The sequence below is a fragment of the Lipotes vexillifer genome, unplaced genomic scaffold (genome assembly GCF_000442215.2).
Source record: "Lipotes vexillifer unplaced genomic scaffold, Lipotes_vexillifer_v1.1 scaffold149, whole genome shotgun sequence".
Taxonomy (NCBI): domain Eukaryota; kingdom Metazoa; phylum Chordata; class Mammalia; order Artiodactyla; family Lipotidae; genus Lipotes; species Lipotes vexillifer.
The window spans coordinates 3,362,115-3,389,104 of NW_006779962.1; the positions used below are offsets into that span (position 1 = coordinate 3,362,115).

The 26,990-nt window shown below is 41.2% G+C and overlaps 1 protein-coding gene across 1 annotated transcript in view; it reads right to left on the bottom strand.

The window, feature by feature from the left end:
• Positions 1–26,990, bottom strand: part of NUP214 (nucleoporin 214) — a 99,116-nt gene that overhangs the window by 65,839 nt on the left and 6,287 nt on the right. The window contains exons 6-17 of the mRNA XM_007453124.1: positions 26,529–26,592; positions 25,964–26,067; positions 23,293–23,399; positions 22,567–22,633; positions 18,091–18,217; positions 15,096–15,257; positions 11,081–11,555; positions 9,593–9,768; positions 7,290–7,384; positions 4,235–4,321; positions 3,879–4,028; positions 1,961–2,119 (exon numbers count right to left, since the gene is read on the bottom strand). Coding sequence (XP_007453186.1) covers positions 1,961–2,119; positions 3,879–4,028; positions 4,235–4,321; positions 7,290–7,384; positions 9,593–9,768; positions 11,081–11,555; positions 15,096–15,257; positions 18,091–18,217; positions 22,567–22,633; positions 23,293–23,399; positions 25,964–26,067; positions 26,529–26,592 — 1,773 coding nt within the window. The remainder of the gene's footprint in view (positions 1–1,960; positions 2,120–3,878; positions 4,029–4,234; positions 4,322–7,289; positions 7,385–9,592; positions 9,769–11,080; positions 11,556–15,095; positions 15,258–18,090; positions 18,218–22,566; positions 22,634–23,292; positions 23,400–25,963; positions 26,068–26,528; positions 26,593–26,990) is intronic.

Consider the following 26,990-nt stretch of genomic DNA (forward strand, 5'->3'; position numbering starts at 1 on the left):
TAAAGAGAGCCAGGCTGATTCTAGGAAGCAGCAGTAACCTTAGCATCAAATACAAATTTCAACTCAATGCTCCGTGACTACAGGGAGGCCCTTTACTGTGGACACTTCAAATGTGACCATACCTCTGTGCATTAACTGATCTTGTCTCTTCTGAATGCCCTCCCAACTTTGTCTGCCAGGAAAAAAAACTTTTCTTTTAAGGCCTATCACAAATATTTTTCTGTGGCTTAGCTGCTCCCCCATCTTCAATCCCATAGCAACACACCCCACGTTATATTTAGAAGTCGATCTTTCTGCTGCTACTAATCCAGCTGTAGTGTAGTGTTGAACACCATAGGCTCTGAGCCAGACACCCCAGGCTCCAGGGTCCAGCATTTATTAGTGGTGAGACTTGGGTAGTTCCTGTGTCTCTGATTCCTTATCTTCCTTTTGTATATGGTATGCATTCAATAAATGCTAGTTATTATTATCTACTTAGCACTGTGGAAAAGAGAAAATTATTTCCCCTTGAATGGGGAAAGTGGTTCACCCAAAGCTGAATTCTTTTAGTTTGCACACAGAGCAAGGGGTGAAAAGGCACATAGGAAGAAAAGAGTAACCAGATTCAATGTGGAGGCCTGTAATTTGATGAGTGGTAGGCAGGTGGTCGGCACTCTCTGGTAAGAGGGTTACCATCCCCAGGAGGACACACCTAGGAATACCTCAAGGGCGGCCGGACACAGCAGGGGTTCCACAACCTTTCCGGGAAGCCTCCACTTCTTTCATTTTCCAACTGTTAGTATGCTTACCAGGTGTGGGATGGAAATGACAGCAACAGTAGAGTCTGCAGCCTCAAATCCTCTGAGGCAGGAGGGGGTTCACCACACTCACAGGCCCTCAGGTCCCAGGTGAGGAAGGCCAGTGCTGCCACCCCTGCACCCTTTCCTACCTGATTCTAGGGAAATGCAAGGTGGTGGGAGATGACCCATACTAAAGCTGTGATGCAACAATTTTGAATAAATTGAAAGATGGAAACAAAACTCAGATTTTGCTCAAAGAGAATATAGGAATAATTAAGAATGAGAAAAGTAACTTTGCTAATAGTTACAGGAAGGAGCCCCGGCAGGTAGAAGTTTCGATTCTGGTCCCACTCTTACTAGTATCAACATTACCTTGGGCAAGCTCCTTAGCCTATGATATTCCAGTTCCTTATCTGTACAATGGGATCAGTAACTCTCACCTTGCAGAGCATCAGGTTTTGAAGACTGGAAATAATGTATTAAAAAACACCTCACAGGCTTCCCTGGTGGCGCAGTGGTTAAGCATCCGCCTGCCAATGCAGGGGACATGGGTTTGAGCCCTGGTCTGGGAAGATCCCACATGCTGCGGAGCAACTAAGCCCGTGCACTACAACTACTGAGCCTGTGCTCTAGAGCCCACGAGCCACAACTACTGAGACCATGTGCCACAACTACTGAAACCCGTGCGCCTAGAGCCCATGCTCCGCAACAAGAGAAGCCACCACAATGAGAAGCCCGTGCACCGCAACGAAGAGTAGCCCCTGCTCGCTACAACTAGAGAAAGCCTACGTGCAGCAAAGAAGACCCAATGCAGCCAAAAATAAATAAATAAACAAATACATTTATTAAAAAAAAAAAAACACCTCACAGAGTACTTGGTGCCCAATGAACAGTTGCTAGTTTAATAATTATTATTCCTGATTTGATTTCTAAATATACCTTTTCCAACAGCTCCTCTCTACCAATCTTAAGGTTTAATTAAGAATTATGTTTTGGTTTAATCCAAAAAACCTTAAGTGGGAAAGTGCCATTTTCTTTGTGACAGTGAAGGGAGTCTATGCCAAGTGGGTCAACACTCGCAGGAAATGAACAACTTTACAAGCAGTTGGGCAAGCCTGTACCTCCCAAAGGAGCGCCTGTCTAGGAGTCTGCTCTCAGCAGCTCTGGCGGGGTTCTCCTACCTGGAGCTGAGCCTCACTCCTGGGGTCCAGCGGCCTCTTATACAGCAAGTGCAGATACCCAGAGTCACGGTTTCTCTCATTTTGTTCTCTGGCTTCTTCAACACCAGCAAAGCCCTCAAGTAAAGTTGTTTTCAAGGTACTTATATCTCCATGAAGAGACTAGAAAAGGTACGAGGATGAATTGATACAAAAGTGGTATTTCCAAGAAATAAACCTTTCTTTCTAGATCAAGGAAGGTGGCATTTCTCAAATATTTAACATGATGAACATATGAATATAGCAAAAAGTGAATTCACTGCTTGGAAAGAAAGACACTAATGCTCTTTTTTTTTTTCCTTCCTCACTAAAAAAAATACATACTCTAATGATCAGAAACTCAGGAAATAAGACAAGTACTGGTAATCCTGCCATCTAAAGATGATCACTGTTAAAACCGTGGAGAACTTTCCTCTTTTTTTTTAATTTTTAAAAATTTTATTGAAGTATAGTTGATTTACAATGTTTCAAGTGCACAGCAAAGTGATTCAGTCATATATACATATACATACTCTTTTTCAGATTCTTTTCCATTACGGGTTATTACAAGATATTGAATACAGTTCCCTGTACTATACAGTAGGTCCTTGGTGTCTATCTACTTTACATATATCTATTAACCCCAAATTCCCAATTTATCCCTTCCCCACCCTTGAGAACTTTCCTCTTTCCAAGTGTGTTAGTTAAGACCAGAGCTCTGGAGTCAGGCAGTCTGAACTGGGATCCTGGTTCTATAACTCAGTAACTGGGTGGCTTTGGGCAAATTACTTCATCTCTCTAAGCCTTGGTTTCCTGTTCTTGCAAAACAAAAAGAATAATAGTGCCTACCACACAGAAAAGCTGTGAGGATTCAATGAGATAATATAGATATGCCTGGCACATAGTAAGTAGTAATAAACGTAACACGGTAAATAAACAGTTAACAACAAATATTTGTTATTTTTATACTGTATATGCTCTTAAGTATCCTGCTTTTACTTTAAACCTAATCCTTTATAACCTAACAATTTACTATAAAAGACAGTAAATTTTCTCCTGTAAATGACCCACAGTATCTTCATTAAAGTCTGCTTTTATACCAAGAAAAAAAACTTAGTAAATTTTCAAATATATCTAAACTAGGGCTTCCCTGGTGGCGCAGTGGTTGAGAGTCCGCCTGCCGATGCAGGGGACACGGGTTCGTGCCCCGGTCCGGGAAGATCCCACTCATTTGGATCTTTTCAGATTAGTGACCTCTGAGTTCTTAAGGAAACCTGGTTCTCTAAGGAGAACTCCGTTGACAGTTCCCACTTCTCACTATTTAGGGACTTTGAGAGTCTTGGACCAAAAGCCCTCACAGAAACAGAGCACAGAACCTGACAGAGCAGATAACATAAGGGCAGCTGTTTATCAGGTACAAAGGAAAATATTTTTTTAAAAAATTAGAAGAATTAATCACTTGCATAAGGTTTGTTTATCAGGAAATAAAATGACCCTGTCAGAGATGATGATTTAATGTTTAATTTATTTCCTTTATAATATCTGAGCAATCCAAAAAAAAAAAATATATATATATATATATATATACTAAATTAACAGCTAGAATAAACTTTTATGGAGTGCCTTGTAAGTGTCAATGGGGTAGAAAGTACTTATTATTCCATTTTCCACATGAGAAAACTAAAACATAGAATAGCTGGAATAATTTGCCCAAAGTCACATAATTTATTATTAAGTGCTAAAGGTAGGATTTGAAGTCAGGCATTCCTAGGTAAACCACTCAACCACATAAAAAACAACACTGGTGGTTCTTGAAGAGAGAAAATATATACATCTGTGGAGTATTATGACAACAATTTGCAAATGTGCAATTCAACTTAGGAAGAATATCAAAAACACAAACCTCTGTGGTCTCTTTAATCTCCAAAAGAAAGGTGTGCAGGTCATCTGATTCTGTTCGCAGCATCCTCATCTCCTCAGAAGTGCCCACTTGGAAACAGGCTTTGGAAGTTCGGGCTTTCAACTCTTCCAACTCCTTCTGAAAGTGAGTGATCTGTAGAGACCACAAATGAGGAGACAGCTCAGTCTGAATGGCACGGCAGTCATGTCACTGCTCCCGGGCCCACTAACAGCGCAGACTCCCGGGACAAGCCAAGGCTCAATGCCAGAATAAAACAGTCACGTAGGAGTCCACACTCAGAGCCAGTTAAGTCTCACTATCAGAGCTACTTCTGGAAAAATCTGCAGGAACAAATTTACCTCCTCCCCGATTCCAGCCATCACAGGATCTGACTCTTTCCACTGATGTCCCTGCTTTTCTGTAACAGGAGGCTGAAGTGATTTTGCCTGAAATGAAAGGCAAAGGTTTTAAAGTGCATCCCCCCCCCCCCAAGTGATGGCTTCCTGGAGCAGGTGGCTCAGTGTCTATCACAGGTGCGGCACTCTCACAATACCATCACTGTTCCACCATTCACTCTTTTGAACCCGTATTTACTGGGCACCTTCCTGGTATAAGATATGCTCTAGATAGAGGTAAACAAGGTAGATGAGGTCCCTACTCTCATGGAACTCACATTCTACTGGGACAAGACATATAATAAGAGGTAAACAACTCAGGTAATTTCAGTTAGTGATAACTGATATGAAAAAAGTGAACAGGAACACATAGAGAGAGTAAAAGTGGGCACTGCTTGACATGAGACAGCCCAAAAGCCCTCACTGAGCACTGCCTCCGCACTGAGACCTGAAGAAAGGGAGAAAGCTATGGAAAGCTCTAGGGGAGCTAGGCAGTGAGAAGAGCAAGTGCAAAGAATCTGAGGCAGGAAAGGCTCCGGCAAGTTTGAGGCAAAGATATAAAGTGAATGTGGGCACATCAAGTCAGGGAGGGAGCTGGGGGCAGGCAGAGGCAGGTCGTGTAAAGCTATTCCAAGGAGTCTGGATTTTATTCTAAGTGTGTTGGAAAAGTACTAGCGGAGTTTTAGGAGAGTTTAAACTATTCTGATTTATGATATTAAAAGATCCCTCCTACTGCTAAATAGAGCATGGATGACAGTGATAGGTAGGAAAAGAAATAGGAAGAGGAGTCAGGAGGCTAATGAGGGAAGAGATGATAATGGCCTGAAATATGATGTTAGCAGGGGACAGAGATGTGGATTTACGATATATGACACATCACAGAGCAGAGCTGGCAAGACCTTTGCTAGTATGGACTGGGGGAGGTGCTATTAAAGAGAGGGATCTAGGATGACTTCTGGACTGGGGGTAGAGCAAACTACCTGGTTAGTGCTACTTACTGACACGGGAATATTAGAAAAGGAACAGGGTCTGGGGAAGACGGAAATCAAGAATTCTGCTTTAGAGATGTTGTAACTTGAGATGGCTTTCAGATTATTTGATACCTACAGCAATTAACACATGGAGAGGTTTTAGACTGCATAAGCATTCATTAAAACAGCTTTATTTAATAAATGCCATGTGTCATTCTTTATGCCAAAAGCTACACCTGTAAAATGGCCATTTACTGTGGAGCCTGTACAGGTGTGTGCTGGGGGCAGGAAGGAGGTTGACTGGGAGAGGGACAGAAGGAAAAGACATGACTCCTGTTCTGAGGACACTCAAGTAATCAAGTGGGAAATGCACAGAAAATGCTCTTTAAGTTAAACCATAAAAATAAATAGAGATGACAGACTACAGATCTAAGTATGAAAAGTAAAATAATAAAACTTTCAGAAAACATAGGAAAACATCTTTTTTTTTTTTTTTTTTTTTTTTTTTGCGTTACGCAGCCCTCTCACTGCCGCAGCCTCTCCCATTGCGGAGCACAGGCTCCGGACGCGCAGGCTCAGCGGCCATGGCTCACGGGCCTAGCCGCTCTGTGGCATGTGGGATCTTCCCGGACCGGGGCACGAACCCCCGCCCCCTGCATCGGCAGGCGGACTCTCAACCACTGTGCCACCAGGGAAGCCCAGGAAAACATCTTTTTGACCTTGGAATAAGAAATGATTTCTAAAACAGAACACAAAAAGCACTCATTATAAAAGAAAAACTGATATATTGAATTATACTAAAATTAAGAACTGTAGTCATCAAAACACACCACAAAGAAAATGTAAAGGCAATTCAGAGAAAGAGAAAGTATTAGTATTTGCATTATACGTATGTGTTTGCACATGCACGTGCATATCCAACAAGGAACGAACTCTTTCAGATCGGTAAGAAAAAGACAACCCAAAAGATACCCTGTAAAAGAAGATAGTCAAATGGCTAAGAGTCATATGAAAAAAAAAAGCTGAATTTTACTAGTCATCAGGGAAATACTAATCAAAACCACAAAATACAACAACAATAAACAATGAAAAATACAAAGGCTGGCGAGGATGTGGAGTAGCTGAACTCACACGCTCCTAGCAGGAATCTATGACCCAACAATTCCACTCCTAGGTATCTGCCCAAGAAAAACGCATACACATATTAACCCAAAGACGTCAACTAGCATGGTTATAACAACACTATTCACAATGACTTAAACCCAGAAGCTACTCAAATGCCTGTCAAGGATGGAATGAAACTTGTAGTAGAGTTGCCCAATGAATCCCATACAGCAACAATGATACAGAAAAATCTCACAAACATAATGTTGAGCAAAACAGTCAGACACAATATATACTGTATGATTGCACTTTACAGAAGGTACAAACAGGCTAAACTAAGCTATGCTGTTAGAAATCATAATAGAGAGACCCGTTTGGCAAGAGTTGTGACCAGAAAGGTGAACGTGAGGGGGACTCTGGGACCCTAGTATGTTCTATTTCTTGATCTGGGTGTTAGTTACCAAGGTGTATTCAGCTGGTGACAATTCATTGAGGTGGACATGTGTCATATGTATCCTTTTTTACCCCCATGTGTATTCTATGTTAGTAAAAAACTAAGTAACTAAAATAAACTGAGTTGTTATGGAAAGAAAAAGAAAAAGAAGGCAGTGGGTAGATTTCTTGGTTACTTTGGGAATGACAGAAAAAAATCAGGTGCTACACCAGTCTTCAGACATAAAGAGAATTCAACAAACGGAACATAACATGGATAAGCTCAGGAACCAGCAGAGAAAACAATTCTAAGATGCTAGGGTTGAGATAAATGGCTTTTATGAGCTCACATTACAAATATTCAAAGATCATACTTTGGTATTTCCTATCACATAATCCTATATACTATTTCAAAGGTGTGAATTCTAAAACACAAAAACCCATTTTATAAACATGTATGTTTTGGGCAGTAAATTAATAAACATAGCATTGTAGGTTGAGTTTAAACATACCTGGGGAGAGCCTGACTTGGCCACTGGAGGGGTTATCCTGGGTGATTTCTGTACCGTTGACGGCACTGCACTTGGACTACCCTGAGCAGACCGCCCTGCAGAACAAGAAGTCAGTTAAAACCAACAGTATTTATTCCCATTGTTTCTCCTATCACAAACATCCTTTCCTCAAATCTAAAAAAAAAAAGTTTCTCATTGTCCCTAGCCCCCGTTTATGATCTCTGTTATGAAGAGTGACACCCACAGTCCCCAAATAACTAAAAAACACATATTACATTTTAAAACGGGAAACTCCTTTGTAAAGCAGGTAGAACTGGAGTGTCTCTGATCATAGGTGTGTGGATGGTGTGCAGGCCCAGGAGGCTGCCCACTTGGCCCATCCTTACTCCCCACAGAGGCTCCTGATGCACCTCTGGGAACTGGGGGCAAAGTTTAAAGACCACCAGAACAGTAATCCCCATCACCCTGTAAGAACTCACAAGGTCTTCAGGACCCTCCTGGAAGCCTCTAGGACAAGTCTCACCGTGCTGTGCATTAGAATCACCTAGGAGTTCTTTAAAAAAATACACCAAAACTCATACCCAAGTCTCATCTCCAGACAGTCTGATTAAACGGTTAGGGAGGGGATCCCCCACTGCGTCCAGTGTACAACTGGGATTGCAATCCAATAATCCAAGACCCACCAAACTGTAAGAATTAAATATGTCAACGGGGGTAGGGAGATCTGGGTGGTAAGCGGTGGAAACGGAGAAAACGTACGTGTGTTACGGTACATCTCCTCTCTCCCAAACTGTAAAGACGTGGGAAAAGACTAAAGGAAGGCTTGTTAATTTTTTGGGTCACAGACAGGTGCTTTTCAGAATTTGATGACAAGTCCCAGAATGAGGTGACTTTGGCAATCGCCACAAGGCAGCTCTTTCTCCTGAGCAATAGGTAAGAGAGATTTCAGGAATTTCACAGCTCAATGCTTGCTCAATATCTATCAAGATAAAATTATTCCTGACGCTCAAACACCAAATGGTTACCCAAGTATGTCTGGCTAGGTATTATCACTGGAATTCATAGAAGCAACCAACTTAAAAACTGAGACAGATCTGACAAACACCATCCCAACCATGTGAGCAAACTGACATCACTTACATCAGGACAAAAAGAAATCATGTGATGTGATGCACATCACCTACGTGGTATTACTGCTCAAAATGTTTCATGTGAATCTCACCATGTGGAAACCCTCAAATCCAAATTGAGGGACTGTCCACAAAACTAACTGGCCTGACCTCTTCACGAATGTTAATGTTGAGAAAGACAAAAAAGGTGAGAAACTGGTTGAGACTAACGAGACAAAATCGGAATATACCGTGTGGTCCTTGAGTGGCTCCTGGATTGGAGGGAGGGAAAAAATGACTACAAAGAACATTAAAAGGACAACTGTGAAAATGTGAATACCGGCTGTAGACTGGATTACTGTTAAATTTCCTCAGTGTGACAATGTATTGAGTACCCTTATTTTTAGGAAACATACGAAGTTCCTAGGGGTGAAGTGTTTCATGTCTGTGATTAACTTTCAAATGTTTTAGAAAAAAATTACATTAAAAAGGAAAGACATAAAGCAAATGGTGCAAAATATTAGCAAGTGTTGACTCTCAGGGAAGGGCATGGTATTCAGAATATAATTTATGCAACCTTTCTGTAGGTTTGAAGGAAGAGAGATAGGCTGGGTACATTTACTCATGGGGTTTTATAACGCACTTCAACTTGGCTATGATCATTATTCCCATTTATGATCTCTATTTAATAAATTTGCCTGCGGTAGGGCTGAGTGTGAAAACCCAAAGACAGTCATCAGAGGAAATAAGCATAAAGCCACCGTAGGCTCCTTCTCATCTATGTGGCTTAAAGACTTGCTCTGTGACTGACCTTCACGTAGGGCAGGCTCTGCGTGAAGATAAATGTCCCACAACAAGCTGGAGACAGCATGGCAGCACTGAGGCCACTGTGAACCTTCCCAATCCAGAGTACAAAAGCCACAGGACTTCAGTGTGAGTTACAGGAAGCAAGAAAAAGGATTTAAACAACAGTTCTTAAAAGTAAGGATTTTTAAACAACTTGGAAAAATTTTTTTTGGCCATGCCATGTAGCTTACAGGATCTTAGTTCCCCAAACAGGGATTGAATCCACACCCCTGGGAGTGAAAGTGTGGAGTCCTGACCACTGGACCGCCAGGGAAGTCCCACAGCTTGGACAAATATTCATCTGGGAATTCAGGATTGAGCTCTAAAGCAGTTTGCTTAAAATCATACCCGATACTGAGGAAGAGACTGAGGACTTGGATGACAAGGAACTAGATGATGCCGAGAGAGGTGCAGGGTGGCTGAGAGGTCCAGAGGATGCTGGCTTGGAGACCGAGGAGAATGGCAGCATTGAGGGTGAGCTCTGTGAGTTGTGATCAGGAGCAGAGGTGGCCGCGGCCGTGAACCTGAAAATGGAAGCCCGAATAGATCAAAACTGCTGTGACACCCTTTCACACTGGTCATGAGTGATCACCAAAGGATAACTTACTATCCACACTTTTTTGCCTTCAGGAAATGCAAACATTTAGCTATTTCTTATAAAAGGCGAAAGCTGCAGGAAAGCATTTATCATCTGCTTATTTGGAATGAAAAATTCAGTGAAAATATCTAATAAGTACTTCATGTTATGATCATGAAACTAAGTTTATCATGGGCTAAAACATTTATTGTCGATTCTATCAGGCTGAGTAAAGAAAGAGGGTGGGACTCTACTGGACTTAGGAGAGTTTAGTGCTCTCCCTTTGCCACGGAAATTACTGAGAACTCATTGTGGGATGATCATCTCTGGGGAATGAGGAAGAGAGAGGAGAGCAGGTCACCATCTTTGGGATGCTGACCATCTACTGGGCAGGGCGGGTAAGTTCCACCTAAAGAGCAAACGTCTGTGAACAATCTAAACAACCAGCATCAGATGACTTGGTCAAATAAATTATGGTGTGGCCACAACATGGAATACTAGGCAACCTTTAGAATGAAGTGGCTGCAGGGCAAACTTAATACTAACAATGACAGCGGCCAGCAGCCCCTTCATAGTAATAAGGGATAATACAGAGGAGTGGGGGAAAACTGGTAGTGTTTACACTCAGTGGCTGTATCAGGAAGGGCTACAAGGTGTAAGGGATCACTTCTCTCAAGAAGCTTACATGCTAGTGGTGAGAACAAAACAAGCAGATAAAGAAGTAAAAAGTAAGATATGAGTGAGTTAGTAGGACCCAGATCTGGAGGAAAGTGGAATACCACGCTGAAGTGTTTGGATTGTACTCAAAGAGCAATGAGAAGCCGCTGGGGCCTGTCATCTGATGTATTTACAATTTCACAAGATCACTCAGTGGCTATGTGGAAAACAGTTCAGAGAGTCAAGAGTGGACACAAGGGAGAAAAAGGACTAGAGAGATTCATTTTCCTTAAGGGATATATAGTCTGTATTGCTTCATTTTTTAAAAGTAAGGAATACCTCCTACATTTAAAACCTGAAAAAGCAAAACAAGCATTTAAATATAAATTTCTAATAGTTAAAAAAAAAATTCTAAGAGACATCTCTGGACTCTGTCCACTGATGAAATGCCAACCTTTATGTTGTTTGAATTTTTACCATCTGCAAGTATTACTACGGGAAAAAGGAAAAGAAAATCTATTCAATTACTCCACTCACAGAGACTCTATTTCTAGTGAGTAACAAGCAATATTTCTACCCGTCAAACTTTAAGTGTTACCTACTTTTCGCTAAGGTTGACCTTGACTGCAGAGGCTGATGGTGGGAAGGTGGGCTTCACTCCTGTGTTTGGAGCAGACACGCTGGGCACTGGCGTGCTTTCCAGGGTAGGCTTAAAACCCGATGAGCCAAAGGAGAATGAGGCAGCTGAGGGTGCCATGGGAGAGGCTGCAGGGGTGAGCATGAGGGAGGCTTGAGGAGGAGGAACAAAAGAGAAGGAGGATGCTCCAGGGCCCAAGGCTGCTCTGGAATTGTCAGAGGCACAGGAACACGGAGGGGCCTCCCCAGTGACAGAACCAGATGACTTCAAGGATGAAGAACCAAAGGAGAACACAGCAGGGGCTCCCATGGCAGAAGGCAAAGAGAAGGTGGAGGTGGGAGCAGCCGCTGATGAAGGCAGAACGGAGGCAGGAGCTCCGGCTGCTGCCGCATCGAGCTTCTGCGGGGCCTGAGAGGAGGTGGGGGTAGTAGGAGTACTTCCTGCAATGAGAAATATGGAGAAAAAGGAAGGGAGAAGTTAACCCCATAACAGTGGAGGTCCACATCACAGAAAGCAAGTGGGTTTGTGGGAGAATGAAGCCAGAAATAATGGTTCTCGTTCCACAAGGGAAAAAAAAAGGGAAATGGAGTTGATGTTGGACTTTCCATAGCAAACATTCCATATGGTAAGATGTCTAAAACTTTGAAGGAAAAAGGAAATGCAAAAAGACATTAGACTAATAGGACTTCATGAACACCCACTTGAGTAATGTAGAAAAAATACACTTCTCAATGTTACAGTGAAAAATAAGTTATTCTGCAATATTTTATTATCAGGAAAAAACTTTAATTCAGACTTACACCTCATAATAGTCACTAAAACAACTCCAGGTTAATAAAAGATACACACATATACAAAAGCATATATATAACTATATCTCAAAACAAAGGAGGCAGAAAGTGAGTTGTCTCTTAGAGTCTATCAACTTGATAAACCTAAAAGTGACCCCCCCAAAAAAAAACCCACAAAAGATAAAGATTTGACTATGTACAGAAATAGTTATACAACCAAAAGGTAAATGAAAAAAAATTTGCAGCAAATGACAAGTAATATGTTTTATTTTTTTTAAAAGCTCATAAAAATTGAGATTTAAAAAAATCTGAGACTTTAATAGATATAAGCTGGGAATCTAATTCACAAAAAGAAAATATATTCAATCTCTCTAATCAAAGAAATACAAATTTAAATGAGGCATATTTTTGGCTGTCCTCTAAATTATCAAAATAAAAATACATATAATCCCGTATGTTTGAAAGGGTAAAACAAACCTGAAACTTTTTATCACTACTAGGTACCTTTTTAGCACAGTCTTTTAGAAAACATATTTGCATTTTGTCTCAAAAATCACAGAACATGTACCTAGTAATCCCAATTTTAAGAATAAAGACTAGGGAAATAACCTAAAAAAAGATATTTAATACAACCCAAATGGTAAAATATATTCAACAGAGTGTTAAACACTCCTAAATGAATCATAAAAATTACTTAAGAACCTGGAACACACTTAAAATTTAAATAAAAGACCAGCGTACCAATTACGTATAACAATATAATCACAACTATGAAGAAAGATGTTTATGAAAACCCACTGAAAGAGAACACCATAAAAGGCAAGTTTAAAATTTTTTCTATTTTCCAAACTTTCTATAAACATGTTAATTCTCCAAATTAAATAACTAACTAAGAAAGCAGTATTTTTTTGTCAATACATTTATGGGTCTTGGTTCTTCCAAATTGTCAGAGGTGACAGTTTATCTTCACTATGTCTAAAGCAAGGAAATACTTAGGATACAACTATGAACATGCCACTTTCTGAAAACAACGACCTCCAGGTAAACTGTCACTTCTATGACAGTATATAATGCAATCCTATCAATTCTGTTAATACTTCCTTTACACAATAAATATGGAACCAACAACAGCTTACCTCTTTAGTGACCCAAGCATATGCGTCAATCACTTCCATGCATTTAGTAGACCCATACAAAAAGCATAAGCCAAACCCTAAAGAAATCATATGCATCTTCCCCACTGAAAATGGAACTAAATATCTGAAAACCATCATGCTGCTATTTGTGATCATTCAACCCAGCATCCATGGCGCTGGAGTGTGGAAGCAAGCAGAACCACTGATGTCCTCTGAACCCATGAGCCAACTTCAGCTAGAGCTGGTGAACTGGTGGGACACCTCCTCCCCCTTTAGTGGCTCTCTTCCTCTCATCTAAACATGGCTGTTACCTCTGGGCTAAGCATGAGGGAACATGGGGTTTCTCTAGGAGAGGCAAACAGTAAAACTGATCTTTGCTCGTGCTCAGGGAATAAGGGGCTTGTAGCAAGTCCCTCACACTGAACTGTGCTCAGAAACAAACATCATCCCACAGGCTCCTGACTTCACAGGTACACTGCTTGTTACAGACAGACCCAGCAACTGAGTGTAGGTAGTTCATGGGACTCAGGACCACTTAAAGGGGAAAAAATAACTCAGAGTACACACTGCAGATAAGGAGATACCCAACACAACAACACTGATACAGTCTATGGAAGGCACCTGGTATATTACTTGGGGTCGCACTGCCAGCTGATAGGAGCCCAAGTATCTGAGTGGCTCTATTTATGAAGTTCAACTCACTCTGCATTGGGAAGCAGTGAGAAAAGATCCCCTAAGTGTTCTCCACCACATCCAACCCAACTGGCCAACATTTCTTCCTAGATATAGAATTGGTGGCAGTATGAGCTTTTTTAGCTATATTAGAAGAGAAAAAACTTACTAGTTATATACTCACAAAATTCAAAAAGAGAAATATTAGTAAAATTCCAAAATATGAAACAATGCCCTTCTAAAAAGTTCACTTTGTGGGGCTTCCCTGGTGGCGCAGTGGTTGAGAATCTGCCTGCCAATGCAGACGACACAGGTTCGAGCCCTGGTCTGGGAAGATCCCACATGCCATGGAGCAACTGGGCCCGTGAGCCACAATTACTGAGCCTGCGCGTCTGGAGCCTGTGCTCCGCAACAACAGAGGCCGCGATAGTGAGAGGCCTGCGCACCGCAATGAAGAGTGACCCCCACTTGCCACAACCAGAGAAAGCCCATGCACAGAAATGAAGACCCAGCACAGCCATAAATAAAGAAATAAATAAATACATTGTGTATTAAAAAAATAAAAAATAAAAAAAATAAAATAAAATAAAATAAAAAGTTCACTTTGTTCTCACAAGTGATACACTGCCATTGTGAAAATTTTGAAAACGCAGATTGGCATTTATATGCATGCATTTATGTATGTGAAGTGTATGTACCAAAATGCTGACTGGCTATATTGCTTGATGGCTTCTGAAGTGGTTCTGTCTTTGTATTTTCTAATTTTTCTCCAATAAACATATATTACTTAAGTGATATCTTCAAAGAGGAGGGGGAAGAAAAGCTAAAGAAAATTAAATACAAAGAGAAAATTCCCATGTTCTCATCACCCAACAATAGCCACTATTTAGATTTTAACATCTTTCAAGTATTTTTTCTATGTACATATTTTTCTCATAAAAAAGGAATCAGAGTATACAGTGCTCTTTTACAATATGTTCTGTCCTTTCCTTGTCAATAAATATAACATTTTTAATAGTTACATGGCATTTCACTGTATGGATGTACAATCATTTATTTAACCAACCTCTCATGATTAAACATGTTAGGTTTCAGACCATATAATATAGGGTCTTATAATAGGATACTGTCAGTAAATTACCTAATGGGATCCATCAGGCTGAGATTCCTTTTTCTCTAAAGTAAAGGTTGGAGAATAAAGCTTGGGGGTGAGAGAAGGCAAGTATGTGCATGTGTCTGAGGAAAAGATTAGTCCTGCCTCGATAAGACAGACCGGCTGATAAAGATAACCACTGTGTGTCCTCACAGTATTCATCCCAGCAAATACTCCTGTACAAGCCCTTGGTATCCCCTCTTGGCCAAAATGGGTGGAGGCACGCACCTGATGACTTGGGTTGTCGCTCTCCTTCCAATGAGAGCCGCTCTGGTGTCCTGAGGAGGGACCTAACACCAGGATTTTGATTGATCATGTAAAATGGACAAAGCACACCATCTGTTGAAAGTAACATAAGAACTGGAGCAGGAGGAAAAGTCTTCTCATCATCTGTTAAAAAAGAAAACAAAGGTGATAAAAGGGCCAAGTCGATTGAAGGGCCTGGGCCCAGAAGCGGAAGACTGCCGGAAGTAAAAGACGCTTCACAGGACTCATCTCTACAGTAGCTCGAGTTGGTTTGTTTTGATTCGGATCTGAACAGCCTTTTATGAAACAGCTCCTTAAAGAAGAGCTACTGCCATGATCAGATGGCCACCGTCCCACCAGCCCTACAGGGAAGCCCTAGCAGTCCTGCAGTGGCACTGACTCCCAAACCTCTGATTTTTACGTGTGTCCCGGTGTTTGGGAGGTAGGTTTAGCATTCCCCTGACCAAGACAGGAGTCTCCAGGAAGCAACTCCTTTAGTTAAAAAAAAAAAAAGACAGATGAGCCTCTTTGGAAAACACACGGTAGGGCACAGAGAAGTGAGTCCCACTACTTTATATTCATTCACAGTTGAATCATAAGCATGTATTTTGTCAATTAAGTCTTTACGAGAATCAGAGTAAATGAGCTAATCAGACCAAACAGCCTGACCGGGGAAAGGGCAAGGAACTTAGTGGTGTCTGACAAGTACACCTTTCTAAAATGAAGCACAAAGAATATGGCTTTTTGTAAACAAATATTTTTTCCCAGTTTTATTGGGATAAAACTGACAAACATCGTATGTGTTTACGGTATACATGATGGTCTGATGGATGTATATGCTGTGAAATGATCACCACAACCAGGCTAATTAACACATCCACCACCTCACGTACTTTACCATTTTGTGTGTCTGGTGAAAACTTTAAAAATTTTTATTGGAGTATAGTTGATTTACAATGTTGTGTTAGTTTCTACTACACTGAATCAGTTATACACACACATATATCCATTCTCTTTTAGATTCTTTTTCCATATAGGTCATTACAGAGTATTAAGTAGAGTTCCCTGGGCTATAGGGTAGGTCCTTATTCGTTACCTATTTTATATATAGTAATGTGTCTCTGTTAAGATCTACACCCTTAGTAAATTTCAAGTATAGATTCCCCAGACCTTATTCATAATATAATTGAACGTTTCTACCCTCTGACCAACACCGCCCCATTTCCTCCACCCTCTAGTCCCTGGCTACCACCATTCTTGCTCTCTGCTTCTCTGAGTGTAACTTTTTTAGATTCCACATATAACTGAGATCATGCAGTATTTGTCTTTCTGTGTCTGACTTATTTCACTCAAGGTCCATCCATGTTGTTGCAAATGGCAGGATTTCCTTTTTATGGCTGAACAGTCCATTGTATATGTATAACACATTTCCTCTATCCATTCATCCACTGATGGACACTTTGGCTGTTACCATATCTTGTCTGTGGTAATAACATTGCAATGAATATAGAAGTGCAGCTATTTCTTCAAAATCCTGATTTCACTTCCTTTGGAAAGTGGAACTGCTGGCTCACATGGGAGTTCTATTTTGAATTTGTTTGTTTGTTTGTTTGCGATACGCGGGTCTCTCACTGTTGTGGCCTCTCCCGTTGCGGAGCACAGGCTCAGCGGCCATGGCTCACGGGCCCAGCCGCTCCGCGGCATGTGGGATCCTCCCGGACCAGGACACGAACCCGCGTCCCCTGCATCGGCAGGCGGACTCTCAACCACTGTGCCACCAGGGAAGCCCTATTTTTAATTTTTTGAGGAGCCTCCATGCTCTATTCCATACTGGCTGCACCAGCTTACATTCCCACCAGCAGTGTATACAAGGATTCCCTTTTCTCCACATCTCTGCTAACACTTGGTATCACTTAGCTTTTTGATAACAGCCGTCCTAACAGGTGTGAGGTGATAACTCATTATGGTTTTGATTTGCATTTCCCTGGTACTTAGTGATGTTGAGCACCTTTTCATATACCTGTTGGCCATCTGTACATCTTTTTTGGAAAAATGTCTATTCAGGTCCTCTGCCCATTTTCTAATCAGGTTGTTTACTTTGTTTTATTCTGCTATTGAGCTGTATGAGTCCCTTATATGTTTTGGATGTTAACCCTTATCAGATAAATGGTTTGTAATTTTTTTTCCCCATTCCACAGGCTGCCTTTTCGTTATGTTGTTGGTTATGCTGTTTCCTTTGCTCTCTCTCTTTTTTGTTATTCTCTTACTTTATTTTTTTATACAATTTTTAAAGGTCACACTCCATTTATAGTTATTACAAAACATTGGCTGTATTTTCCCCATGTTGTAGCCTGTTTTACACCCAACAGTCTGTGCCTCCCACTCGCCCACCTCGATATCGCCCAGCTCTTCCCTCTCCCCACTGGTAACCACTAGTCTGTTCTCTAGATCTGTGAGAAAAAATGTCTTGTCTCACTTTCACATTTCAGGGGACTGCGGCCCCGCCGAGCCTCAGCAGGGGAGAAGACAGACTCAAAGCATGTGCTCAGGCCCCATCTGGAAGCCTGTGCCTGAGGCCTCCATTTTCTAACCAGGCCTTCGAACCAAGTATTGGTAATGTAGCACCCAAGTGCCGTGGGGCACTGTCCCCTTGGGAGGCACTGGGAACCTGGAAGGGGCACAGAGACAAAGCTATGAAATCAGTGCTGTGTATTTTAGTCGTATTCTAAAGCACACACAGACACGCCAACACTCAGATACTCAGACACACAGAGTATGTGACCTCGGTCAATGAATATCCATTCAAATTAGATGAGCGTTGTACAACACACTGTCTCACTGAGCAGAAACATGGTACAGCAAGTTAAAAGTGCACAGCAGAGTAGATTCTGTCATGAAAACGTAGAGCTGGATTTGAATATTAACCACGGTGGGAAGAACACCACTTCTGCGCTAGGCTACGTCAGACTATACTTACTGATGGTGACTTCCACTTGGTTGGTGTAGTCTATGGCAACTCCCATGGGCAAGGAATCATCACTCTTGTCTGTCACAGGCAGTTCAGCTCGGCTAGAATCCTCCAGCAGCCAGGATTCCCAAGTACTCTGGACAAAAGAAAAGACGAAGAAAACGCCATGTTGGTCAGAGCCTCCTCCAGCGCTGCTCAACAGGACAGAAGAAAAGAGACAGCTCGCGTGGTTTAGAGTTATATGTTGAATGAGACTCTGAAATCTGGAAAAACAGTCTAAAAGCTATGAGTCCCCCAGCAAGCGAGGGGTTACTTTTGCAAGTCAACCTCTCTGTCTGTTCCTGGCATACGAAGTTCCTGCCTGGTGAATAAATAACCACTACTGTGAACACTCTCTGAAGTATTGTCCACCACAGCCAGGTAGACTCCTGAACACAGAGGGTAAATCTAATAGCTGCACTAAGCCAGTCAGTAGCTGCTCCTAGAAACCTGGGACGGGAACCAGGATCTCCAGGGGATCTCTAGTGAGGTCTTGAGCAGAGCAGCTTATAAAGCTGGCCAGATGCCCTGTGCTCACTCGACCACAGAGACAGAAGGTAACCTTAGTTCTTGTCTTCCTAGTTCCTGGTGTCAGTTCCTCACACTGGCCAATCTTCCTGCCACTGGATTCCTTGAGAAACCACCACATCTTTCCAATAAACTCCCCTTTCGTTCAAGTTTGCTTGAGTGGGATCTGTTCCTTGCAACAAATGATTCCTGGTTTTTAAAAATCCAACCTTTCAACATTGACCAAAACTGGGCAGCATGAATCAAAGGGGAATAATGCTCAATGAGAAACAGAAAAACAAAAAACTGTTCAGGAAAGGGAACATAATCATGCTCCATGACTTAGTTATGGAGTGAATAGTCACATTCATAATAACGTAAACAAAATGGATTCCAACTTGGAAAAACAATCTATAGACAAAATAAAGAAGGCTTGCTAATCACTATAGAACAGAATACAAACAGTACCAGCTTTGATTTTGCAAAAGACGAGACACAGATGACAAAAGCTTACAGGTGGGAGTGGGGAAGGTGTGCTAAAGGCAAGGGTGGGGCGCTGACATGTTCCTCTCACAGCTCGGAAGATCGAGAGAGATGGTGTATGGGAATACCATAAGAAACGAAGGTAAAAATGATTACTTAAAGTTCAAAGATAACAGATAGAAGAAACTAAAACAGTGCTATAACCCTACTGAAAGGAAGGAGGGAGGGTTTGAAGGCCACATGTGAGCTAAATCCTCATTTGCCCTAACAGCCAATAGTTTAACATTAATAATCAACAACTAGTGATAAAGCAAATTATTATTTAGGGATAAGGAGGTAACCGTTAAAAGAACAAGTTTACAAGTTAAAAGTGGTCCCCTTTCGAGAACAGGACAGATCAGGACAGGAGGGGCGGGGTGATTTTTCACTTATAAGCCTTTCTCCACTATTTGATTCTTCAACTGTGAACATAATTATTTTGATAAAAAGCAAAAATAAAAGTGTTTTTCAATGTGTGAATACATAAAATATTTGTGCTACTAAGAAACTGTTACTGAAGTTAATCGAAGAGCAGCAAACCAGACTGCTGAACTTTGGCCTGTGACCCTGAGGACTACGCACTTATGGTTGGCCACCTTGCTGCCCAGAGAAGGATGGATAAATGTTGAATGACTGAAGAGGCATATGTACCTGTGCATGGGGTGCCCAAAACATTTTTAAACTCAAGGTAGGCTTTTAAAAAGAAAAGTTTCTGGCTGAGGAGTTGTGAGAAACGGTCAGAGTGCAGATGCATTTTGCAAGTAGACCAAACGTTACCTTTTGATAGATGTGAGATGTGAGAGAAAGAGAGTCAGAGGTGACACCATAATTTTTGCTTGAGCAATTGACGGAATGGAGATTAACCTACAAAGAAGGGAAAAACTTGAAGGAGGAGCAGGTATTGGGAGAAAAACAAGAGTTTAGTTACAGACAGTATTAGTTTAAGATGCCTCTTAAAAATACAAGAGGCGTTGCCACTTAGACATTTACATATGAGACAGGAAAGTACCCCTGGAATGACTCCACTTGCTCATCGCCTATGATTCTCCTGCTTCATGCGGGGTCGCACGTGGTGGCATTTAATCTGCAACGTGTCCAATTCTGACACAGATACTACTTCGCCTGCACTTTATCAGTCCACGTGTTATCTTGTTTCTTTTTGCCTCGTTCACTACTTAGGGTATAGCAGCACCCAGTAACAAATACAGATCCAAATATGCACTAGCCAACGTTACAGAAGATGTTTGGAGTTGGACCGGGTATTCAAGTTGGCAGAGTGGCTGTCCTGCCAGCTTTATTCAGGGATCCAAGCTCCTCATTTGTGGCTACACAAGCCATTATTTTAGTCCTTAACCAACTTTGTATCCAGGGCACAAAGAGAAGAACAAATGGAGAAGGCCCATAGTTCCTGGGGGCCAGGCCTAGAATTAGCACAGAAACTGCCGCTCCCATTGGAATAGGTAGAACTCAGTCACGTGGCCACACCTAACACCAAGACAGCAGCAGAAAAACAGCTCATCGTTTTAATGTTCAGAGGTGAAAGAAATTTTAGGTCATTCTCCTGGTTTTCTTAGCAATAAGAAAAAATATTTAAAATTAGCAGAATTCTGTACTCACTTGGATTAGGTGAATAGGTAACTGACCCATATTCAAAATTCTCTGCATCCTTTTCTTATAATCCTTTACAAAATGTAGCAGAGGCACTAAAATTTGGCTCACATTTTAAACAAAACATTTTATTGATTTGGTCTTCTGTAGCTTATTGAGTTTTCATTCTCTCTTATTCTTTAAGAACAGCTCCATATGTTTTTATGTTTGTCTCTGCCATTATTTCTAAGTAGTCTGCAACTGTAGCTCTGAGCTTCTCTTTGACCTGAGTTATTTCAGTTAGTGACTTCATATACATGTATATATATTTGCCAGTATTTTGCAGTTTTGTTTTGATTGTTTAAAATTGTGTCATTATCCAGCTTTATTACAATGTCAGAAACAGTGCAATGTCATTTCTACATCTGACTTGATATGATCAATTTTTCAAAATGTTTTGTGGGGCTTCCCTGGTGGTGCAGTGGTTGAGAATCTGCCTGCCAATGCAGGGGACACGGGTTCAAGCCCTGGTCTGGGAAGATCCCACATGCTTGAAAGCAACTGGGCCCGTGAGCCACAACTACTGAGCCTGCGCGTCTGGAGCCTGTGCTCCGCAGCAAGAGAGGCCGCGATAGTGAGAAGCCCGTGCACCGCGATGAAGAGCGGCTCCCGCTCGCCGCAACTAGAGAAAGCCCTCGCACAGAAACAAAGACCCAACACAGCAAAAATAAATAAATAAATAAATTTTTTAAAAAGATGTTTTGTGGCTTCTGGAAAAAAAAAAGTTTATTCTTGATGTGTACCCAAATTTAATACAACCATTACCTGGCCTTTACTAATTATATAATTAAAAAAAGAAAGCAAGAAAAGCTTCCCTTTCATTGTCTCTCCTGTGTAGTCATTGTGCATAATCTACCAGAGCTCAGGAGGGCTTACCACGACAACCTCAGCCCACCCTGGCCTGCAAGGAGCACAAAGGGCAAGGAGGGAGATGGGTGCTTAACTGCACAGGTGCTTTTAGCTTTCTGGCAGTTTTTCAAAGTCAAACAGAAAGTACTTCTGATGAGTCACAATTTGGTTTGATTTGCATGTCTCTCTTCCATAGTTAAGGATGGGTTATAGTTAACCAAATAGAAGACGCAGGTTCAAGTAATAGGAAGAAAATAAAGACGGTTGAACAGAACAAGGCAGAAAAAACCTCCTACACATCCAGGTACACTCCTATTGGAGGCTGATTACTAGTATGTTTCCACACACAGTGGATACATCCTAACCTAACAGAAGGGCTTTTGATGACATTGAAGGAACGGCTAAATCTGACACCCATGTTTCTCCAATGCAATATCCAAGCCATTTGATCCAGGGCTCTTGGTCATTTAAGCTGTGCTCTCATCCAGAAACTCATTAAAAGGGATGTGACTTCATCTAAATCTTAACCTCAGTTAAACCCCTCCAAAATCTTTCTCAGAAAGGTATCACATAAAAGTGACAAAAGAGAGACATTGGGCTTCCCTGGTGGCGCAGTGGTTGAGAATCTGCCTGCCAATGCAGACGACACAGGTTCGAGCCCTGGTCTGGGAAGATCCCACATGCCATGGAGCAACTGGGCCCGTGAGCCACAATTACTGAGCCTGCGCGTCTGGAGCCTGTGCTCCGCAACAACAGAGGCCGCGATAGTGAGAGGCCTGCGCACCGCGATGAAGAGTGACCCCCACTTGCCACAACTAGAGAAAAGCCCTCTCACAGAAATGAAGACCCAACACAGCCATAAATAAATAAATAAATAAATAAATACATTGTGGGAAAAAAAAAAAAGAGAGAGACATTTACCTGGCTGCTTTGTCGAGCGAGGATACTAACTTCTGTTGAAGCCGCAGATGCTGCCAGCACTAAATCCCTTCAAAGAATAAAACCGGAAGACCATTAAATTCAAACAGCAACAGTTGTACCTTGACTTGAGTCACTGGTAGCATCTACAAGGCTTTCATTGGGATGCGAAGGAGAGAAGCAAGGTTTTCTACCTGGCTGAAGAAAGGTAAGAAGATTTTGGACGTAAAGCTTTATTTTTTATAGTTCATAGGCTAGAGCCCTGGAGACTCAGCCAACTGCCTCCCTACCTAAGACAAAGGAGAGACACAACAGAATCAAGTCAGAGTTCCCAATAAATATAATACCCCCCTGTAGAGAGAATAATCTAATTAGAGGAACAGAAGCTTTGCTTCAAGTCATCTATCTTTCAAAGGGACACTTCTGCTCAGAGGGAAACTTTAGTATGTTCCTTACATATCAGTATTTTCTTAAGTCATCACCGGAGTTAATAAGAAAATGGGATTTCTAAGTTTAGTATGCATTTGAGCTACATAATTCAAGACTGGGAAAACAGAAGTAGTAGTCAGAAAGGCATTGTCTAGCACGAGCTGAAAGTGTTCGGGGTATCTCCAGCCTCTATTTTCCTCCCTTACAGAAAGGAAACAGAACAGAACAAGCAGGACCAAGTGACTCAGGGGTGACCTGACAGTGCGGGCAGGCTGTACCCTCCCTGGGTATGCGGCTCACCATTCTTCTATGTAGCTGAGGTAGTAATGATGCTGCCTCTCTATACAGCTGCCGTAACAGGGCTCCATAAAGTTCACAAACACTTCTGGGTGCTTTTCTTCTTTTTTCTACAGTGAACAGAACGAGAAAAAAAAAATCTCATGGGTGATTTTTCTTGAATCCTACACAGTTAAGAATCTCAAAAGATAAAATCATTTAAGTTTTATGAGAAAATTCATTCAAAATATATAGACAAAGGCAGCATTGAGCAGTACAAAGAACAGAAGCATTGGCCACTGACCAAACTGAATTCAAAGTTTTCTGTCACTTTAGCATGGACAGATTACTCAACCTCTCTGATAATGTTTTCTCCCATGTATGATGGACCTAAAAAACCTACATCAAAGGCTGTTGTGAGATATGAAAGGATACATATAAAGCATCTAACCCAGTCTAACACGGAACATAAGTAGTATTCAATAAATGCTAGTGTTAACATTATCCCTGGGGAAAAAAAATCTTAATGATATCTTGAAATAAGGCATCTTAATAAACTTATTTTTAAAATTCAATATTGTCAGGAACCCAAAAGAGTTAATAAAAACAAGGCAATTCATTAGAGAAATGCAAATCAAAACTACAATGAGATATCATCTCACACCAGTCAGAATGGCCATCACCAAAAAATCTAGAAACAATAAATGCCGGAGAGGGTGTGGAGAAAAGGGAACCCTCTTACACTGTTGGTGGGAATGTAAATTGATACAGCCACTGTGGAGAACAGTATGGAGGTTCCTTAAAAAACTACAAATGGAACTACCATATGACCCAGCAATCCCACTACTAGGCATATACCCTGAGAAAACAATAATTCAAAAAGAATCATGTACCAAAATGTTCATTGCAGCTCTATTTACAATAGCCCGGAGATGGAAACAACCTAAGTGTCCATCATCGGATGAATGGATAAAGAGGATGTGGCACATATATACAATGGAATATTACTCAGCCATAAAAAGAAACGAAATTGAACTATTTGTAGTGAGGTGGATAGACCTAGAGTCTGTCATACAGAGTGAAGTAAGTCAGAAAGAGAGAGACAAATACCGTATACTAACACATATATATGAAATTTAAGGAAAAAAATGTCATGAAGAACGTAGGGGTGAAACAGGAATAAAGACACAGACCTACTAGAGAATGGACTTGAGGATATGGGGAGGGGGGAAGGGTAAGCTGTGACAAAGCGAGAGAGAGGCATGGACATATATACATTACCAAATGTAAGGTAGATAACTAGTGTGAAGCAGCCACATAGCACAGGGAGATCAGCTCGGTGCTTTGTGACCACCTAGAGGGGTGGGATAGGGACGGTGGGAGGGAGGGAGATGCAAGCGGGAAGAGATATGGGAACATATGTATAAATATAACTGATTCATTTTGTTGTGAAGCTGAAACTAACATACCATTGTAAAGCAATTATACTCCAATAAAGATGTTAAAAAAATAACAAAAAAACAAGGCACTTTTTCCTCACATCAGATTGGCAAAGATTAAAAATGGTACCATCGCATATCGACACACATATTGGGAAACTGGTAGTTCCAACCGTGGGAGGACTACAAACTGACACAACTTTTCTAAAAGATACTTCGGCAGTGTTTTCAAAAGCCTGTATCAAAAGAGCATATACTGCTTGACGTAGCAAATTCATTTCTAGGTATTTATCCTAGAAAATAAACATAATCCCATTAAGTGTACATAAAAGAGTGCTAGTATTCTTCAAAACAGGGAAGAACTGAAAGCAACCTGAGTATCCAACAGTAGAGGAAGCGCTAAATAAACTGATTATCTGCCCGAAGGCAAAATTCAGATTTACTGAGGTAGAAAGGTAGTTGCAATTTACTAAGTAAAACAAGGCTGCAAAACAGAATGACTAGTGCCACTCCCACTTTTGTTAGACTTAGACTTTTATGTATGTATTTAATGTTTTTCTAGACTTTGAAAGTTAACATGATTTGGAAATATAAGCCCTGCCTCATTTGCTGTTTTTAATGCCACTGCAATTTAGGAAGACAGTGCAGATTTTATTATTCAGGTCCTTCTTTGTCCTTCAAAATGACTCACTCCCTCACTCAAATGGCTCTTCCTCAGAGGCCTTCCTTGACCACCCAAGCTTAATCGCACCCCAGTCATCAACGACCCCTTACCCTGCTTTATTTCCTCCATCACCCCTATCACTCCTTGATCCGACACTTGTCTGTGGACTAGCACGTTCATCCAAATGCAAGATCCACAAGAGCAAGGACTTTGCCTTGGTCGCAGCTATATTCTCAGCTTTAAAGCACACTGTGTAGGCATTTGATAAACATCGGATGAATAAATAAGTGAACGAATTTCGAAAATCAAGGTACTTTCTTGCTTCTCTAAAATGTCTTTATCATGTTAACATCTACCACAACTCACAGTTTGCAACTTAAGCAAAGTAAGTTTTAGGACTTCTTTCACCTTGTGACGCAACAGTAGAACATGCTCTAAGTGAACGCCAGCATTTCGGTCCCTAGGCTCCCGGCGCAGCATTAAAATCTTACACCTCAAGTTGCACGACCACTGCCAGCAAGAAAGGGAAACTGAAGCCTAACTGCAAACTCTATTAGAAGACTTCTAAAATTCTCAAATAACACAGACATACCGGAAGTAGAGCCATCACCACATCTGGAGCAGTCTCCAAGGTCCCGTCTGCAGCAGCATATACTATTGTGAATTCATATGTACCGATCCACAGCACATCCAGAACTGAAAGACACACATCCTAATAAACCATCTTGTGCTTGGAATAACCCCTGTACATTATATTACCATCTCATGGATAAAAAAAAAAAAATCCAACTCCTATAGCTTTTAAAAAGGTCCAGATTTCACTAGCTAAATACAATTCACAAAGACTCAAGAAGCCCAAATTCATCCCAAAGTGGTATTTTTTTTTTTCTGGTGGATTATAATCAAGGCAAATAATGAAGAATTCTAATTAAAAAATCAGGATCCATTTAACGTCATTTACCAAGAGACACAGGTGTCTACCAGAGGATTACTGTTACAGCGACTTAATTAGCTAACTGAAATAATGGGAGTTTTCATACAGGAAGCACCAACACTTCCCTGATCAGGTATGCAGGTGCATCACATGATCTGAAATTTCTGCAATACGGACAGCACCTCATTAGAGGTCAGCCCAATAAGAAAAGCAGATGTGTTACCTCTGACAGGATGATCTGCCTCATAAAATGGAGGACAAGGAATGACTTTTTTTTCCTGCAAAGTCTGAAAGAGATTTGAAAAAAAAACAGAGTCGAATGAAACAATCCCCAAACCAATGAAACTGTCAAATCCAATAAGTTCCCCTAGAAACCACCTAAGTCTCATCTTCCCCAGCCAGGAGAGAATGAATACAGAGACGAGTGGATGCCTACTTCTAGAATCCTACCCTATGGAAACACTCACAGCAACGTGATCAATGTAGGTGATGAGGATGCTCAGTGCAATACCACACAGACTAGCAAAACCACTCACACTGATACAGATAACCATCAATAATGGAACAGAGATATTCACATAGTGGAGTCCTATGCAGCCATTCAAAAGAACAAAGTAGATCCATATGGAATGAGCTGGAAAAAAAAGACTCCAATACACTTTTTTTTTTTTTTTTTTTTGGCCCA